The sequence below is a fragment of the Nomascus leucogenys genome, chromosome 3, assembly GCF_006542625.1.
Source record: "Nomascus leucogenys isolate Asia chromosome 3, Asia_NLE_v1, whole genome shotgun sequence".
In the NCBI taxonomy this organism is placed as follows: Eukaryota; Metazoa; Chordata; class Mammalia; order Primates; family Hylobatidae; genus Nomascus; species Nomascus leucogenys.
In genome coordinates this window covers 137,902,426-137,923,775 of record NC_044383.1, presented here as the reverse complement: position 1 = coordinate 137,923,775, position 21,350 = coordinate 137,902,426, and the positions used below count along the sequence as shown (strand labels likewise).

Here is a 21,350-nt window from a genome sequence, read left to right as displayed (position 1 = left end):
GCTGTAGTAAAAGATCCCATTTGAAAAGGAATGACATCAACCAGGGGCCCAACACTACATCCGGGATATGTGTAGATGCCTGAGGTCAACACCCAAACAGGCAAATGGGGGATGGCAGAGTGGAAAACCCATTTCAGGATGCTCCCGTGGTCCTCTCAGGGAACAGGGGGCAGAACTAGGATGGCTTAGGTAACCCACTTGGGTTTTAAGAAAGCACAAAAATTCTTCCATCTGAGCCTCCTAAAGGGCCTCAGGATAAGAATAAAGAGAAAGCAGGTCTCTGGCAGGACTCCAAACACACCTAGGTGTATGTTTCAATACATCCATGCAGAACCCAATCTCAGAGACTCCCTTGAAGCAGCAGAATGCCTAGAAGATGCCAGAAGCTCTTGATCCTAATTATAAGAGACAAGCAGCATGTTAGTGGATCCTACTCCCTTTTCACTGTCCCCTACCCACTCAACATCCACTCCCTCCTCACCTCCATTGTTTTCCACAGTCATTCATCAGCATCACTGCCTCACACACAGTTTCCACTTCCTGGTCCCTTTCTTGACTCATCATACTCATTTCACAGAACTGCTGCCCTGTCAGATTCAACTCTCTGCCAGCAGCCCATGCTGACGATCCGACTGAAGAAGAGCCCACAACTACACCTCACAACCCAACACTGGGTGGGCTTGTAACACAGCTCAGCAGCCATGCTATTTACTTTCTCTCCCCATTCCATTTACTTTCCCTCTCTCCTAAAAGACTGTGGCACAACTACTCTTGCCACTTTGACCTCTCACACTGTCTGCCCCATGTTCACTCTCAGCTGATGAACTTGCTCCCAATTCCCTGAAGAATTGAAGCTGTCAAAAGAGAACATCCACAGAACCACATGTGCCCAGAGCAGCCCACTCTACCTTCCTGCCTGTCCTCTTCTGTGAGGACACTCCCTCCTCCAGTGCACAGGGTTCCACCTTCCTATCTATGTGATGGCATCCCAGTAGCCATTCCCCATCTCCCTCCTTTGAAAGAGCTGCTTATACTTGCTGCTTCCAATCCCTTCCCATCCATTTTCTCATGAACTCATTCCAAGGATACCTCCACCCCCTCCCTCTATCATGGCTGCTCTTGACAAGATGGAAAATTATCAATTCTTACCCTACTTGACCCAATAGCAGCATTTGATACAGCTGATCACTTTTTCATCTTACACCATCTTCATTTGTCTTTCACGATGCCACAGTGAGATGGACTCTATTTCAATCTCCTTTGCGGGTTCCCTCTCTTCTTTCTGAGTGTCCCAAGGCTCAATCTTTGGTCTCCTTCCCTTTCCTTTTTACACTCACTACTTTGCAAATCTCATTCATCATCTCTATGCTGAGGACCCATAACACTATATCAAGTTCAGACTGTCTCCTAAACTCCAGACTTCACCACTCAGATAGTCTAAAAACATCTCAAATTCAACATAGCCAACACTGAACTGATCTCCCTCCTCAAAAACTTGTTCCACCTGTAGACTTCCCCATATCAGTTGTTGACTCAACTTTATCATTGTTCCGGACAAAATAATCATCCATAACTGAATTCTTTCTCTCACATACTACACCTAGCCCATCTGGAAAATCCTGTCAGCTCTACCTCAAGATATATTCGAAATGGTGTCACTCCTCACCATGTCTCCATTACCACCCTTGTCAGAGCCACCATTGGTTCTCATTTCTCACCTAGATTGCTGGAGCCTGTCTTAGCTGCTCTCCTGCCTCAATCTTTGGCCCCCTTTGGATGTCTTCTCAACCCAGCAGACAAAGAGGACACTTGTGACAAGTCAGATCATGCTCTCAAAGTCCTGCAATGAGTCCTCATTTCCTTCAGAATAAAAGCCAAAATCTTAGTTGCCACAGGGACCCCCTTACTTTCCTGATCACATTTTCTCCCACTCCTGCCTCACTCTGCTCTAGTCACATTGGTCTTCTTCCTGTTTCTAGAATATTCCAGAACTGCTCTTGCTGTCAGGACTCTGCACTTGCTGGACCATTTGCCTGGAATGCTGTTCCCTCCACATGGCTAAATTTCTCACCTCCTCCTTCAGGTGTTGCTCAAAGGATCTCTCAATGAGGCTTACTCTAACTTGACCCTCACCCTGCCCTGGCACTGCTATCTCCAGCTCTTGTTTTCTTTTGTCCACAGTTCCTGTCAACTTTCAAACATAGATAATTAAGTTGTCCACCATGTTTGCTTTCTTTCTGTCTCCCCCACTAGAATGTTAAGCACCGGGGAGGCAGGGCTTGGTGTATCCCAAAAACCCAGAACACTGCTGGGCTCACAGCATGTCCAGTGAAAAGTGCCGAATGAACAAAGCAATCAATGAACCTGGAACTGCCATTTCCAACCAGACTATGGGCACATTAAGGCAGTTTTTCTCTCTAAGCTTTTTTAAGTGTGGAGATTCCATTTGATCAGTAAAATCTGAAGACCTACCCCTAACACCAGTATGTTTCAGGAACTGTTCTAGGAACAAAATGGATTAAAATTTCTGCCCTCATAGAACTTACATTCTATTGGCTCCATGGATTTATAAACACTTGAACACATAAGTACATACATGTGTAAAACATATTATTTAATGTTTGGTGATCATATAGAGTAGTGAACATCTTACTTTAATGCATGTATTCTCAACAGGAGTAATTACTGTCTCTGACAGGACAAATGTTATTTCTAGAGGTCAAGAAATCTTAAATATTACAGTGGCTTGTAGTCTTCCAAAGCTCAACCAACCTCAGTTGGTTTCACCAAATGCAATTTGATACAATTTTGCTAATTAAAAAAAAAGAATTGAGACACCACAATAATGTGTCAGCTTCCTGGGTTCATAGATCTCAGATCCACCACCCATGCTCCAGAAAGACCCCCAGCTTGGCTGTGGAACCTCTAAAGTTGCAGGACTACAACCTCCTCAGAAGCTGGTGGAGGGAGGAGCCTCCCACTGCACGGCGTTGGCACGGGGACTCTTCAGTGACATATAGGAATATAAAGATTGAGAAAAAGATGAGACTAGGGGCAAGGGAGAGACAAGGAAAAAGGCTGTGATTATTTATCCTAAGAAACTTTTTTAAAAAGAAAAAATAAAAGCTCATGAGAAAATAAGCATTTGAGTTTGTTCATGGGTAGAAAAAGATGTGTGCCGCACCAGTGATTCCTAACAATTAAGAACTTATGCTGTCACAAATGACTAAGTGATCTTTCACTAAGGTTGATTAATGACACAATTCAAACAAAGATGGAAGAGACAACCCAACCTCTACACCTGAGAAGGCAAGGGTTGAACAGGGGGCATTTCCTGCTGAATACTTAGTCTCGAGATGGCCAGTTCACACATCAGGGAGTGTTTACACTTGCACACTTAGGTGGAGAGTTCTGGAGCTCATCAGAGATGCCCGTCCTGGCTTCCCAAGCCCTTCATCCCACTCTGCCCTCCTTGTTGATGTCAGCACCCCCTGCAGATACATAGAACATCTCTCCATAACCCCCCCCGACACACACACACACACACACACACACACACACACGGAAACTTTTTCTCTTCCAATGGAAGTGGTAGAACTCCACTTCAAATTTAGTATCTTTGAATCCCAAAGAGGGGCAAAAGAGAAGTGATGCAAAAACTTCAGGTCATCAAAGCTGTTGGCTCGCAACCGGCACTGAGGCTGGGTTCTGAGGTACAGGGGAGTGATGCTTTCTGAAAACAACTATTCAATGTCTGTTCACCACCTGTACTCAAAACCACGTTGTTCTCTCACATACAGATAATTTCCCTTCAATATAAGAACTGCTCTTAGAGGTAAATGAGTGTGTGCATTTTGATCTATAACATACGTTTTTAGAAACATGCACACAGTACAATCTCATGTGCACAGAATCTCAACAATCAAATCGTTTGAATGGCCAGAATTTTTCACAAAGCCACAAGATAACAATGAACATTCATGATGACCAACTACCACATCCTGGAATACCTTCTGAATTACAAGATGAAGCAGCACTGTGCAATGGCCTTATGGGCACACAGGAACCACACTGCCCAGAGCTCCGCCACTCCTTAGTCAAGCTACTTATCATCTCGATGCTTCTGTTTCTTTATCTGTAAAATGTGCACAAAAATAGTCCCTAAATCATAGGGATGTTGTGAAGATAATAAACACTCAATAAATGGTAGAGATTTTTTTCCCCAAAAGAGCCTTAGTGTGATTTTTTTATTATCGTGTTCTAATTCCTTTTCAAAGTTATAATCTACCTATGGTATAAGTTGACACTCACCACGTCAGAATATTCATTAAGCAAGATATCTAATTCTAAAATTATGAAGTTTATTACCGTAGCAGAGACTGCTATTTGCCCACCAAATATCCATTCAACTCTTTTTATTAAAACAACTCATTTATTCCAGGTACAATTGCACAGCTTAAAGACTGTATTTTCAGCGTTCCTTTTAGACAGATGTATCTGAAGTTCTGACCAGTGGATATAACAGGAAGCACACAGTGTGATGCCTGAAGCTCCAGTAGCCCCATTAGGCCAGGAGTCGACCTTGAGAATGGAAGCCTGTGCCAGGATAAGGGAACCAAAGGTCAGATGAGCTTGGGTCCCTTTGACTGTGGAGTTGCCATACCACTGGTAAAATAAGTCTGGACTAATTTTATGTGAGAGAAAAAAATAAACTTTGTCTTGGTTATGCCAAGGCTTTATCTTGGGGTTTTCTGTAATATGTGGTTGATCCAAATCCTAAAACAGTCACATTTGAAATAGGATTTATTCTACAATAGATTCTATTTCTTACCTCTGTATTCTTGTACCTAATTCATTTAAGTATTTGCATGTATAACTACTTTAAGCTTGTAGGATAGCTTAAAGCATTTAAATGTAGCCCCAAATCACTAGTTAATACTAACTCCGAAAATTGGCAGGGGTCAATACCTAGAATTTTTTTTTTCTTAATTGTAACAACATGTAAAAACAAAACAAAACGATCAAATTTTAATTATTTTTGGTTAGTGGTAATAAGATTGTTTGAAGAGAAAGGCATGAAAGCATGAAGGCAGATCACAAAACACAAGTGAAAAGAAATACACAAGCTGAATGTTTAAAATGCTTTTTAGAAACTGGTTTCTATCCTAGTTTTGCAAAATTCCAGGTTCTCTCATGATTTTTTTTGTATAGTTATGTAATAGTCTTAAAAAATTAGGCTCAAATTAATTATATCCAAATCCTCAAAATCACCAACAATGATAATAGCGAATATTTTTGAACACTTACTAGGGGACTGGGTTGCCCAATGGCAAAAGTTATGTCCTTCAATGGCTGTAATATACAGACATGTGGGCCGCACGCAGTGGTTCATGCCTGTAATCCCAGCACTTTGGGAGGCCAAGGTGGGTGGATCACGAGGTCAGGAGATCGAGACCATCCTGGCTGACATGGTGAAAGCCCGTCTCTACTAAAAAATACAAAAAATTAGCCGGGTGTGGTGGCAGGCACCTGTAGTCCCAGCTACTCGGGAGGCTGAGGCAGAAGAATGGCATGAACCCAGGAGGCGGAGCTTACAGTGAGCCGAGATGGTGCCACTGCACTCCAGCCTGGGCAACAGAGCAAGACTCCATCTCAAAAAAAAAATTATATATATATATATATATGTATACAGACATGTATTTGTCACATGGAAGAGAGAGAAAGGAGAAGGGTTTTTTTTCTTTTTGGAAAAGAAAGTCAAATAATGATAAAATGATACAACTCTTTAAACATGCACAGTCACTTCTTTAGCCTATGCTAAGTTTCAGTAAAAGTGTCCTAGAATTCAAATTGTTTCCCTAATACTAAACTGTTCTATGTTATTAACCTTCTTCTACCTCAGTGCTGTCATCCATAAGTTGGGCATACAAAGGGGAAAATAAAAGCACTCAGCTGAGTTAACAGGGGTAAAATGCTTGGAACAGCACCTGGCACACAATTAGCTACTATCTGCAACAGATAAATTAGTAAACTCTGCTCCATTTCTGCTCCTTCATGTGTGAAATGGGCAGAGAGTAATAACAGTGTTCATGTTCCTCATGAAATAACCGGTACAGTAGAATGAAAGTTCTGTGAGGGCAGTGATTTGGTCAATTTTTTCTCTGGTGTATTTTCACACACAGAACTCAAAGAACTAAAAACAGAACTACCATTCAACCAAGGAATCCCACTACTGGGTATATACTTGAAGGATTATATATTGTTCTACCATAAAGACACATGAACATGTATGTTCATTACAGCACTATTCACAATAGTAAAGACATGGAATCAACCTAAATGTCCACCAATGGTAGACTGGATGAAGAAAATGTGGTACATATATACCATGGAATACACTGCAGCCATAAAAACAAAGAAAGAGATCATGTCCTTTTCAGGAACATGGATGGAATTGGAGACCATTATCCTTAGCAAACTGACACAGAAGCAGAAACCCTGATAATGCATATTCTCACTTATAAGTGGGAGCTAAATAATGAGAACACATGGACAAAAAGAGGGGAGCAACAGACACTGGGGCCTATGTGAGGGAAGGTGAGAGGAAAGGTTCGGAAATAAAAAATACTGTTGGGTACTATGCTTAGTACCTGGGTGACAAAATAATCTGTACTCCAAGCCCCGAGTCACGAGTTTACCTATATAACAAACTTGCACACGTACTCCTGAGCCTATAATAAAAGTTAAATATTTTTTTAAAATAACAGTTCCTGGCACACAGGAGTTCATCAAATAACTGTTAAATGAAATGAAACTGTTTGTACTATTATTATCAGATGTTGTCAGAGCCGCAAGTATCACCTATTTCTATTTATTCCACCTTACTTCACTGGCTTACCAACTTACCTTCTTGCAATGTGTTTATATTCTTATCTAAGAATCAAATCTAAAGTTTCAGATAAGAGAAATCCCCTAGGAATTTAATATCATTTTTATCCTATTTTTTTCTACGAAATGTCTGTTTCTTTTTTATATACACTACGGAAAGTGTTACAACTTTTATTTTGGTAAAATGTATATAACATAAAATTTACCATTTCAACGCTTTTTATGTATACAGTTTAATGGTAGTAAGTACATTCACATTGCTGTACAGCCATCACCACTCTCTAGCTCTAGAATATACTCTCTTTTTAAAAAATACTGCTCCTATGATATGTTCAGTTTAGTTTAATAAAAGTAATCAAGGCAAAGCAAATCAGAAATTACTTAACTGAGCAATAATAACCATTTACCCATTTTGACAATCACTGTCATGCTAAAGATTCTGTCAAAGTGGTCTTGCTATTTGTTAGGCAAACAAATCTATTTAGGTAGATCTCTCTGATTTTATGAGATTGGGGCTATGTGTTTTGACATGTATATGTTAGATACTAATTGACTATTTGATTTTATTTGATTATACATTTACATACTTGTAAATCTTTTCAATTTGAAAACTCTCATAACCAGATTCAGTGGACCCTCTCACTTCCACAGACCCAACGTAAAGGCGGCATTGGTCTGCATCACAGTTCAGAGAATTACAAGATCTACTTGGGAAGAGACAACATATTTTTCGGGTTATATCTCTGAATTGTAGACAGCAATAAAGAAAAAATAAACCTGATTGTATTCCATTGCTGCCTTATTGATGCAAAAAGAAAAACACTGACAGATAAAACTTGAATGCATGTTTTGGAAGATATTCTTCTATAGCTCAGGGCCTTGAATGAATTTTTATATTTAAACCATTCATCTACCTAGTTTTAAAATATGCATTTCAAATGCCATAAGCAAACATCTTGACCAGGTAAAAAGAATCAAATGTTATGATGTGCCATGTTATTCTATGAAGAGACACTTTTAACATCTCCAGAGAGGGAACTGCCCACTGTTTTATTGGGGTTTGTATTTATGAAAGTCACATAATGAATACATGTAACACTACAAAGAGAAACTTTAATTCCCCCTAAAAAAGGGCACTTCCACCATTTTATTACATTTTCCCTTCATTTAGCAATCACACTTCTGCTTTTTCCTACTATTGTGTGAGGGGCTTTGCTAGACACAGCTAAGTGATAAATCCTAGACTTAAAGGACAAGGCCACTTGTTTTTAAAACTAAATCACGGTGAATTTGTCTCAAGAATTTTAAAACAGAACTTAGATTTTAACACGTCAAGCAATTTACTTACAAGGGAGAATGTTCCTAAGAGAAGTATCCATTCAAAGTTGAGCAAACTGCATGGAACGGTTTAGTAACCAAGGCAACAGAATTGAAACCCTAAGATTCCCTGGAACTAGGGGTTCCCAATTAGGAACAGTTAATTTCATCAATGAATTAACATTCTATTTCAATGTACAACCATGTGCTTGAGACAGGGGATTTAGTTCACGCTAGCAAGAAAAATGCCTAATGGGGTAATTAAGAAAGGGCTAGAGGTGGGGTGAGAGGAGAAAAGTAGTAATTGTGCCAAAAATAAACAGTCAGTTTAGACTGTAGTCTAAAGTAAAGACAACAACGCAAACCTACAGGTTAGAGCTCTCTGGTTCCTGTGAAAGAAGGCAATAACATAAAAGTGGTATGAAACAAATTTCAAATATATTCAGTGAGCTTTCTCTAGAAAGTTATCGGTTACAGAGGGAGTTATATAGGAAATAGGCGAATTCTTCTCTTTTAATTCTGCTCCACTGTAAGATTATCTCTAAGGTCCTCACCGTATTCTTTTTTTTTTTTTTTTTTTAGACGGAGTCTCATTCTGTTGCCAGGCTGGAGTGCAGTGGTGCGATCTCGACTCGCTGCAACCTTCGCCTCCCTGGTTCAAGCGATTCTCCTGCCTCAGCCTCCCAAGTAGCTGAGACTACAGGTGCCCGCCACCACACCCAGCTAATTTTCGTATTTTTAGTAGAGACAGGGTTTCACCGTGTTGGCCAGGATGATCTTGATCTCTTGACCTCGTGATCCGCCCACCTCAGCCTTGCAAAGTATCGGGGTTACAGGCATGAGCCACCGCTCTGGCCAGTCCTCACTGTTTTCTATTGCCTCACCCACTTAGCTCTCATTAGAGGCCACACTGATTTTCTCCCCTTTTTGCAGTTCTCTGGTCTTCAACTCCTAAAGAAAATTAACCTCTTTCATCACTAAGATGTAACCTCCATTGTAAGGCAGTAAAGTTCGAACTTTGGCTTGGCTATGTTGGTACTTAGGGCACAGAGAGGTTAGCACACAATGGATCTAAATATACCACTATTTGGGGATAAATAGCTTCCAGGGATCTGGATGCAGAATAAGCTAAGCCAGAAAGATTCAATGCAGTCACCTCAGAAAGTCAGCCACATGCATCTTGGAGAAGCCATGTGGTTTCAGGGCCATTCTAAGAATGCAGCTATACTATAGTCAGTCCAAGTGGTCATCACATTAAGGAATCTCAATTTGTGAAAAATAATATTTCAATAAAAAGGATAACACTTGCTTTGTTAAAGGAATGGTAACTTCACGTGGATATTTGTCATAGGTTTTATTTAAATGAAAGCTACCCTGACTACATTAAAATATGATTTATTTAATTTAAATTTATTTTGCACATATACAGTTTTCAAAGCACAAGTTCATGGCTTAAGCAAATTAAACTTAGATTGTAGAAATACTTTTCATTTGCAAAGTCTTCTGGATAAAAATAGATACCCAGCTAATAAAGACTATTCATCTTTTAATTTCAAAAAGGAAATTCAACCATAACATAAACTCATCATCCAGCAACAAATATACCATGAAGGAAACAAGAAAATAATTAAGAGTTATTATTGTGTCTTAGACCCCAGTTGATTCAGTCCTGCAAGATACTCTGGACCAAGGACTAGTTGTTCTGTGACAGCGAACTCAATTCAAAATTGTATTTGCTAAGCAGTTTGAAGTTTCAGAAAGGAGGTAGGAAGTCAGGTGTCTCATTAGGGGAAAAAATGAGCAGGGAAACTGAATAGAGTGAAGGGAGTTGAGGGAATAAAGCAAGGGAAAAATAAAATAAGACATTATGTGAAGGGGAGAATGGCAGGGGAAAGGGTGGGCCAAGGAGATTGTCTGACTTAAGCAGATAATATTGAAAAGTAGAAATCAAATACAATGGTCACCAGCCTTTTTACAAAGGTCTTTCCTAAGAGTCTGTCGAAGAAAGGTTAATCTAGAGTTAGGCACCCTGAGGCATAATCTGGTTCTGCATTTTAAACTTTAGAGGATACTATTATTTATCTGTTAAAACAATTACTAAGCTAGATAATAAAGTCCTAATGCCAAACTCTTAATTGAAGTGCTGTCTCTCCTAATATTCATGTCCACCTGAACCCTTCCTTGTGGTCGTATTTGGAAATCAGGTCTTTGCAGATGCAATCAAGTTAAGATGAAGTCATATGAGATTAGGGTGGGACCTAAATCCAAATGATCAAAGTAGGATGTAGACTGAGCTGGTGACAGTGGAACAGGGAAGAAGCATAAATTTAGAGATGGTGAAGAGGACCACCCAGTGGTACACAGTAAAGAGGAGTCAGGCACACAGATGACTCCACTGTTGAATGAGGAACAAGGGTGGAGCCCCTGGCAGAAGGGAGAGGAGTAGGAGAAGCAACTGAGTTTGATGGTAAAGGGACAAAGAGGAAAACGGCTAGTTTGCAGAGGCTAAAAGTTTAACAGCTGAGGTTCTGAGTGGACTAACTTTTCAAGTTGGTTCAAAGCATCAGGAAGAGTGAAAGGATTTGGGAGGACAGATGGGAAAAGTGAGAATGGAACATCCTTCACTCTTGGGGAACAATTTTGATGTCCTATTCCAACCAAATGGCACTTCACCTGATTACCTCTTATCAGTACTGGTCTTATTTAAATGTCTGAAGTCTCATAGATTTCTCTTTTATCTCTCAGATTAATTAAAAGTTACTAAATATGTCCAAGCAGGACAGATGAATCACACTGTCTATGCAGTTAATATAAATTAAGTGAAACTATAACTTTGAATAAATAAGGGTTTTTTTAATTTTTGATTTCAGAATTGGAAAAAATAATCAAACAAGTAGGCCAATGGGTCATATCTTTCCCCCTACTTTAAAAGCTCTTAACCAATAGTAAACTTGGAAGTCAAGTATAAAAGAAGTCTGAAAAATACTTCTGTAGGAGGCTGTTCAACAAATGAAACCGAAACAACCGTGGAGCCATCTGTATGAAAACCACGTTGGAGCCCACCTCACACAGCATACCAGGATGAATTCAAATGCATCAAAGATGCAAAAAAAGGATAAACTACTAAAGTACCAGAGGAAAACATCATTCTGAAGGTTAAAATCTTTTACAAGGTATTTATGAGGTAGATGCATGAAACTGTTACAATTATAAATCAACTTCTGATGCGTAAAACTCTTAAAATTATAAATCAACTTCTAAGCCAGTTCAGTGAACTACTTGGGCAGGCAGAAAAGAAATACACAAGAGTAAATGATTAGCCAAGTCTATACTAGATGAGCCAAACCTTCCTCCTTAAATCAATAGCTCCTTATTTCTTTTGCTTCAAAAATACAATAAAAGAAAATTCTATTTATAATACACTTTGTATTAATTTCCTAGGGCTCCCATACAAAGTATCAAAAACTAGGTGGCTTCAAAAACAACAGAAATGTATGCCTCACAGTACTGGAGGCTAGAAGTCTGAAATCAAGGCCATGCTCTCTCTGAGGGTTTTAGGGGAGAGTCCATTCTTGCCCCTTCTAGTTTCCGATGTTGGCCAGTAAACTTTGGCATTCCTCAGCTTGCGGACCCAGCACTCCAGTCACATGACCGTACTCTCCCTGTGTCTCTTCGTATCATCTTCCTCTGTGCATGTCTATTTCTGTGTCTAAATTTCCCCTTTCATGAGAATGCCAGTCCTTATTGGATTAGGGCTTGTGCTAATGGCCTCACTTGACCTTGATTACCTATATAAAGGCACTATTTCCAAAGAAGGTCAGATTCTGAGATACTGAGGGTTAGGACTTTAACATGTCTTTTTGAGGAGAGACGATCCAGCCCATAACATACTTCAATCATAATATATCTACTACTTAAAACACACATTCTCCATGCCAAATCCCCCCTGGAAGTAGCAAAGCCACAGGCCAACATTCCCCACAGGGTGCCCTGGGGGCACCACAAGTCCACCGTGTTCAACATAAACACATCCCGACCCAGACTCACTGTATTAGTCTGTTTTCACACTGCTCATAAAGACACACCCCAGAGTAGGCAATTTACAAAAAAAAGAGGTTTAATGGATTTACAGTTCCATTGTGGCTGGGGAGGCCTCACAATCATGGCAGAAGGTAGAAGGCACATCTCACATGGTGGCAGACAACAGAAGAAGAGCTTGTGCAGAAAAACTCCCCTTTTTAAAACCATCAGATCTCTTGAGACGTACTCACTATCACAGAAACATGGGAAAGACCTGCTCCCATGATTCAATTACCTGCCATGGGTCTCTCCTACAACAGATGGGAATTCAAGATGAAATTTGGGTGGGGACACAGGAAAACCATATCACTCACTGACATAGAACCTGGAGGAGGGTGGGCAAAATGCCCCAGACATGTTTCTCTAATACTCTCAAGATGAGAAAAGGATTTTTAAAAGTTTAACAGCATCCAGGCCAATAAGCATCTATGAGGCTTCAAAGTTTCATGTGAAAGAAAAATCCAGTCAACAGCAGCTGCTTTCCTTGCGTTTCACCAGAGCTTCCACAGGAGCAGTAGAAAGCTGGGTGGGGTGACTTGGACATGGAACACTTGCAAAAAAGCCGCATATTGCTGGTCCAGAGGGGCTGCCATCATGCTTGCTAAGGCAATTCCAGCCCAATCCTAAGGCTCTTATACAGTGGGTGCAAAATCTAAATGGCAGATTTTGTCCTTAAACAGAGGCTTCTGTCATCTCTCAAGGATGTCACCCATATGTCCATGTCATGTTATCTTTCATTACCTTGCCAAAGCATGCTGGACACCACGACGGCCTGAGAGCAGGGTTTACTGGTCCAATGACAGGTTGGGAAGCAAAGTGCTGGGAAGCCCTGCTACATCTCTGGAATCTACAGGAACCTCCCAGAATTGAGGTTCCTTGAAGATGCTCCCAATTCCCAGATAGAGGTATTACACCTTCTCCTGGAACCCTCATCCCTACCTGCTTTAAGTTTCCAATTTCATTCTCTAAGTGAAACTCACTTGCAGATAGACAGTTGAAGCCTGCTAAAGTCCTCAAAGCGCATGGCTCTGTATTCCTCTAGCTATTTCTCTATCCCTTACAAAAGAGAGATTGGAAATGGAAATAGAGTCTCACTACGGTGACTGTCAGGGAGATACCAGAACAGCAGGTAGATTTTGAGGAGAGGAAAAAGGAGAAATGTCACAGCCTTAGAGAGCGGTTCTAGTTTATGGGAAAATTGAGCTGTAACAGGGCTCAGAGACTTCTTAAAATTAAGACTTCCAAAAATCACCATTCATTTGTTCATTTATTCATTTATTCAAGCACTTCCTGAGCTCAAATCTGCTAATTTTAATGATGAGGATGAGGATGAGAGGCAGAGAAGCGAATTCCTGGATTCCTGGGGAATACAGACACAGAAGAGGCCTTAAGCCCTGGAATAACTCACACAACCATGCATCCTCGAGACAACACAGAAACTTCCAAGAAACCTGAACTTGGGGCTGATGGGGGGCATGTCCAGAAGGAGTGGATTGCCTACCCCTGGGGCCACAACTGAGCAAGGAGGCAACCTGAAGTAAATGACAGGGAGTCAGGACTGAGGAGGAAGAGGGGCCTTCTAGAGTGATGATTAGAGGGGGACTCGGCAGGAAAGGGGAAGGAGAAGGTCACCTAGTTTGCCACTAAAAGAATGAGGAAGTGGTTAAGGCGGCATGTTTCACACGAAGCCAAGCTGCCATTGAACTGCCCCTTTTCCTCTCTTCCTCTTCCTGGGCCAACACTCTCAGTGCACTCTCCCAGATCTGTGCCCAGCAGCAGTTCATGAGGCTGTTACACTTTTGGTTGTAAGTATTTAACAGGCAATAAAAAACTCAGGGCTAGATGTCTATCCAAATCTTCATAAAATATATAGAACTATAGCACAGACTTGAAGTATAAAATTGCTTTTGAGACATGTAAAATTACGGTGAATTTTGGAAAAGGCTTAACTTTTAATAAACCAAAATGACACTTTGGTGACACAATTCAAGCTTCTGGGGAAAAAACTCAGATGTATTTCATTAACACTGAAACTAAGAATGAACCACTCAATGATGCAATTGAGTGTGATGCTGAAATCAAAAATACAACCACTCTTGCAGTCATATTTTTTTCTTAACCTTCAGCTCAATTATATTACATTTATTGACTAGTTTCACCATGTGTAGAATAATAGTAAATTAAGATTTAATTATCTACTTTTTAAAAAACTGAATTTCTACCCAGAGATAAGGCTATAAAATTCCTATTAAACAAATTTCAGAGCAAACAATAAGGAGAAAAGTCTTCTCTATAGATAAATATCAAAAAGTAGATACACAGTATGTGTTATAAAAAAACATCTTTTGTCAGAGCTGGCTTCATAGGTTTTATCATTCTTGTTGCTACTGTTGTTTTTAAACTGCAAAGAGAAAAAAAATCATTTCTTAAGGTCATCTTTATCCAGGTCTACTAGAAGTACTTTATGGATTGGAACTTGACTCTCACACTTGTATGATGCATTTTATCCTAAAGCTCTTCACATCTTAATTCTGAGTAGAGAAACATATCAAGTCAAAAAATAAGCCCCAGGGGTTAATGAAAAGGAAAATTCAACTTATAATCATCAACATTAGAAAATTCTGACAATATTCTGTTAATTAAAAGAAAGAAGAAAGAAGCACTTCTAGAACTACTAAGATAGCCCAAAGTATTGACTATTTTCGTTAAAAATTCATCATTCAAAATGAAGTCAATTTATAGTTTTTGTTATATTGATAGGTATTCTGAGGATTATCCAAATGTTCCATGAGGGTTTTTGTATCATATAGCTAATTCTGGGTATTTCTAGAACTGAACTTTTTGCTATTCTTCTTACTAATGACGTTTACTATTTCCTTCGTTATTTATTTATTTAGAGACAGAGTCTCGTTGTTGCCCAGGCTGGAGTGTAGTTGTGGGATCTCAGCTCACTGCAGTCTCTGCCTCCCAGGTTCAAGAAATTCTCCCACCTCAACATCCCAAGTACCTGGGACTATGGATGTGTGCCACCAAGCCTGGCTAATTTTTGTATTTTTTTGTAGAGACGGGGTTTTGCCATGTTGGCCAGGCTGGTCTTGAACTCCTGACCTCAGGTGATCCACCCGCCTCGGCCTCCCAAAGTGCTAGGATTACAGGCGTGAGTCACTGTGCCCAGCCTATTTCCTCTTTTTAAAAATTACTATTATGATTGTCATCCTCAAACTATTATCTCATAAACGTCATATTGCCTATATCAGATTTGCAGGGTGGGCTATGTTTTTTAAATAACAGATGGTATTTGAATATATAAAAGATAGAAATCCTTTTCAAAATGTTGCTTTGTCTATTTTTCTGAAAAGCTTGACAACCATCTGTAGAGCTTTTGCAGAAGACTTTTTTCTTCCCTTATTTTTAGTCTCTTTAAAATCAATGACTATTTTTATTCTGCTTGGTCAGACAAGTAGGCCTTTGATTTACAACAGCTGTATTCCCAAGGAACACACACAAACACACATATATATAATTTCATTTTGCCTTTATAATTCTTTTTTTAATTATCAAGTAAGAAGACATAGTTTATTGGTCTAAGGATTTTGGAACCATTCAGGTCTTTTAAACTAACATGATGAAGTTATAGAGTGGTTTTGTTACACATCTCATTGCCATAATTTTGTCTAGCTCTGGCTTTAATAATTGTATTTCAACAATTGCTAGCCTGTGTATAATATTTTCCTTTCCTTGACTTCTCCATTTTATTCCTAAATTCAGAAGATTATTGATGTGAATTCTTCAACCACTGGTAATGTATTTGAGCTTAATTCCAGTTGTTTAAAATGCTCTTCAACATTTTATTATTATAAAAATGTCATGATGGGAATCTACTGATACATATGAAAATGTCTATATTTGAGTTCAGCAGTGCTCCAGAGCTAATATTCCCAAGATTTCATAAGAGAAAATATATGTTTACAGGAAAATAAAACTGAACAGCAACCAAGAGTTGGCTCTCAGATATATGACCATTAGCTTCTTTGTTTGTTTGTTTGTTTCTCTTTCCCTAAAATATAAGAACAACGCAATAACAAATATAAAGAAAAAATTTACAGCCATATTACATTTAGATTCCAACAATTAACTTATAATGTATCTGCTTCATATGAAAATGCTAAAATATGTAGGTACTCAAGAAAACTTTTCATTCTGAAGATGACCAGAAATTTTGGTTTGCCAGTTCGACTGACACTGAAAACCTACATTTGCCTATTATTCTCCATGCTTCCATGTAACCTAATAACCACCCAACCACCAAAATGGTGGCCTCTAACAAGGCTGGGTTCTGGTACTGCTGGCTCCTTATTCTACGGCCCACATGTTTATATGCTGATAGATGCAAATACATGTAAGATTCTCTAAGGCCAGACATAAGTTCACTTGGCCTATAACACAGCAGTGACCCTTGAAATGCAAGTACAAACTCCACATTTTTTTAGTTTCATATAAAATATTTCATGCTTCTATTCCCTCTGAAAACTGGCACAAGACAGGGATGCCCTCTCTCACCGCTCCTATTCAACATAGTGCTGGAAGTTCTGGCCAGAGCAATCAGGCAGGAGAAGGAAATAAAGGGTATTCAATTAGGAAAAGAGGAAGTCAAACTGTCCCTGTTTGCAGATGACATGATTGTATATCTAGAAAATCCCATTGTCTCAGCCCAAAATCTCCTTAAGCTGATTAGCAACTTCAGCAAAGTCTCAGGATACAAAATCAATGTACAAAAATCACAAGCATTCTTGTACACCAATCACAGACAAACACAGAGCCAAATCATGAGTGAACTCCCATTCACAATTGCTTCAAAGAGAATAAAATACCTAGGAATCCAACTTACAAGGGATGTGAAGGACCTCTTCAAGGAGAACTACAAACCACTGCTCAATGAAATAAAAGAGGATACAAACAAATGGAAGAACATTCCATGCTCATGGGTTGGAAGAATCAATATCGTGAAAATGGCCATACTGCCCAGGGTAATTTATAGATTCAATGCCATCCCCATCAAGCTACCAATGACTTTCTTCACAGAATTGGAAAAAACTACTTTAAAGTTCATATGGAACCAAAAAAGAGCCCGCATCGCCAAGTCAATCCTAAGCCAAAAGAACAAAGCTGGAGGCATCACGCTACCTGACTTCAAACTATACTACAAGGTTACAGTAACCAAAACAGCATGGTACTGGTACCACAACAGAGATATAGATCAATGGAACAGAACAGAGCCCTCAGAAATGATGCCCATATCTACAACTATCTGATCTTTGACAAACCTGACAAAAACAAGCAATGGGGAAAGGATTCCCTATTTAATAAATGGTGCTGGGAAAACTGGCTAGCCATATGTAGAAAGCTGAAACTGGATCCCTTCCTTACACCTTATACAAAAATTAATTCAAGATGGATTAAAGACTTAAATGTTAGACCTAAAACCATTAAAATCCTACAAGAAAACATAGGCAATACCATTCAGGACATAGGCGTGGGCAAGGACTTCATGTCTAAAACACCAAAAGCAATGGCAACAAAAGCCAAAATTGACAAATGGGATCTAATTAAACTAAAGAGCTTCTGCAGAGCAAAAGAAACTACCATCAGAGTGAACAGGCAACCTACAGAATGGGAGAAAATTTTTGCAGCCTACTCATCTGACAAAGGGCTAATATCCAGAATCTACAATAAACTCAAACAAATTTACAAGAAGAAAACAAACAACCCCATCAAAAAGTGGGCAAAGGACATGAACAGACACTTCTCAAAAGAATACATGTATGCAGCCAAAAAACACATGAAGAAATGCTCATCATCACTGGCCATCAGAGAAATGCAAATCAAAACCACAGTGAGATACCATCTCACACCAGTTAGAATGGCCATCATTAAAAAATCAGGAAACAACAGGTGCTGGAGAGGATGTGCAGAAATAGGAACACTTTTACACTGTTGGTGGGACTGTAAACTAGTTCAACCATTGTGGAAGTCAGTGTGGTGATTCCTCAGGGATCTAGAACTAGAAATACCATTTGACCCAGCCATCCCATTACTGGGTATATACCCAAAGGACTATAAATCATGCTGCTATAAAGACACATGCACACGTATGTTTATTGCAGTACTATTCACAATAGCAAAGAGTTGGAACCAACCCAAATGTCCAACAACGATAGACTGGATTAAGAAAATGTGGCACCTATACACCATGGAATACTATGCAGCCATAAAAAATGATGAGTTCGTGTCCTTTGTAGGGACACGGATGAAACTGGAAAACATCATTCTCAGTAAACTATCGCAAGGACAAAAAACCAAACACCGCATGTTCTCACTCATAGGTGGGAATTGAACAATGAGAACTCATGGACACAGGAAGGGGAATATCACATTCCGGGGACTGTTGTGGGGTGGGGGGAGGGGGGAGGAACAGCATTAGGAGATACACCTAATGCTAAATGATGAGTTAATGGGTGCAGGAAATCAACATGGCACATGGATACATATGTAACAAACCTGCACATTGTGCACATGTACCCTAAAACCTAAAGTATAATAAAAAAAAAAAAAAAATTTCATGCTTCATAGGAAACAATTAATTTCATCTATTAAAAGAAACCAAATGAGAAAACCTCCAACTAAATCTATCACTCATTTAATCTATAAGCCCAGAAAAATAAATTAGCTTCTTCTTGCCTCGGTTTATCTACATTAGCTCCTGAACGGATACACTGGGGCAGGGAGAAAGTCATTTTCTAGTCTTGTTTCCATACAAACTTGAATTCTTCTCCTTGAATAACAGGAGTAACAGTCCAATTTTACCAGAACACCAGTTCTGAGACAATCAGCTGAAGGAACAAGGTATCGCTTCAGCCACTGTGTCTTTCTAAAAGTTTCTTTCAGGGATGATACCTTAATTTATTTTTCCATTGCCTTCCTCTTTCTCCTAAAATACTAAGCATACACCAGGTTGGATAAATAATTGGAATTCAGTAAATAAAATTATTATTATCTCTTTAATCCATAAAGATCTTTCTTAACTTTTTTTGTTGTTGTTTATTTTTTAAGACATGTCTTGCTCTGTCACCTGGGCTGGAGTGCAGTGGCACTCCACACAAACACGGTTCACTGTAGCTTTGACCTCCTGGACTCAAGCCATCCTCTCACCTCAGCCTCCCCCGTAGCTGGGACCACAGGTGTGTGCCACTGCACCCAGCTAATTTTTAAAAATGTGTTGTAGAGACAGGGTTTCGCCACATTGCCCTGGATGGCCTCAAGCTCCTGGGCTCAAGCAGTTCTCCCACCTCAACTCCAAAAAGTGCTAGGATTACAGGCATGAGCCACCACACCGAATCTTAAAAATCTTTTTAAGATAAAATTGTTTTTATTAATAATTGAGATGTTTTGAACAAAGGTCATTAATATTAAAAACTTTTGTAGGTCATTTAGTGTTAAAAGTTTCTGCTACTGTGAACAGATACTATTAAATACTTTTATCATGTAGTGTCCACCCTAAATCTTTTTGGTAAATAAGATGGGTTAAAAATAAATTATGTCAATTTAAGAATTTCAGTCTTCTAGATTTTGATTTAAGAATATTATTTCCTAATCTCCAGGAAAATTACAGTGTATTGATGCTGAAAATGAACACATCTCCTGTAACCTTGAAACCAATTACATAACATGTTATTGCTTCTTTTCCCCCCACTATTTCTCCCATGACATCACAACAAGTTCTTGAAAAGTTATTGACTCTTAAAAGCCGAGCTTCGCATTCTTACCTGGCACCCTCTTTGCCCAGTTGATCATGTGAACCAGCTCCCTGTCTGCCAGGTTGGTCAGCAAGCCCATCATCGAAGCCTCACTGAAGGGTCTGGTAGGATCGTACTCGGAATAGAGTATGGGGGGCTCAGCATCCAACAAGGCGCTGACCATCTGGTCGGCCGTCAGAGACAAGGCCGGGCTGTTCTTCTTAGAGTGTTTGATCATGAGTGGGCTTGGCCAAAGGTTGGCAGCTCTCATGTCTCCAGCAGACCCCACTTCACCCCTGCCCTCCCCATCATCTCTCTGGCGCTTGTGTTTCAACATTCTCCCTCCTCTTCGGTCTTTTCGTATCCCTGAAAACACAGGGGGAAAAAAAATTAGTTTATTTTTTTTCCGTGTAAACTTTTATACAAAAAATTTTCAAAGCTAACCATCTTTCATTTTATTTGAAGAAATACTTTCAAGCACAGGTGAGCTGGTGAGTGTTTAACAAGTGGCTCTCCAAGAGAAGAAGAAAAAGATTTCTATTTGTAGCAGTTGCCAATTTTCATGGTGTAAATACTACCACCATAACAAACTTCAGGCCACTTGTCTGACATCAAATGGCTTACAAAACTCCTGAAAATTGAACAGTAGGCTTTGGTGAGCTCATACAAACTGACTCCGACACACCAGGTATGGGTGTGTGTGTAACAGGTGTTATAAAGAGAATAGAATTCTAATTTTAGTTATTCTAAAAAAATATAATTTAGTATCAAAGACTACTTCTGCTAGCAATATTCTTTTAATAATAAATTAAAAGGGCATTTTTAAAAGCATTTAGTCCAAGTAGACTTCTTAATGGGCAAGACTAAATAAGAATGACTTGCTCTTAAGGTATATTACAGACTCTGGCCCCCTGGGGTACTAAGTCCTTCACTGTTACTAACCTGCTCCTCATCACCCTGGGATTGCCCCAAATCCCTCAAGTCGTTTACCAGATTTTAAGCTTTTCACAAATTTATTTGTTTTTTCCTAACGTAAAAGTTGTAAAATTGTAAAAAGAGTTTGTTTTATTTGATAATTTCCCCCAAAAGGCTTTTTTTTTTTTTTTTTTTTTTTTTTTGAGATGGAGTCTCGCTGTGTCACCCAGGCTGGAGTGCAGTGGCGTGATCTCGGCTCACTGCAAGCTCCGCCTCCCGGGTTCACGCCATTCTCCTGCCTCAGCCTCCCGAGTAGCTGGGACTACAGGCGCCCGCCAACACGCCCGGCTAATTTTT

At 39.5% G+C, this 21,350-nt stretch overlaps 1 protein-coding gene across 7 annotated transcripts in view; it reads right to left on the bottom strand.

Annotated features, from left to right (window-relative positions):
• The window catches only part of ESR1 (estrogen receptor 1), a 445,612-nt gene that overhangs the window by 170,164 nt on the left and 254,098 nt on the right, over positions 1–21,350 (bottom strand). For all 7 annotated transcript variants that reach the window (XM_003255892.3, XM_012506023.2, XM_003255891.3 and 4 more), the window contains one exon: positions 20,109–20,444. In XM_003255892.3, coding sequence (XP_003255940.1) covers positions 20,109–20,444 — 336 coding nt within the window. The remainder of the gene's footprint in view (positions 1–20,108; positions 20,445–21,350) is intronic.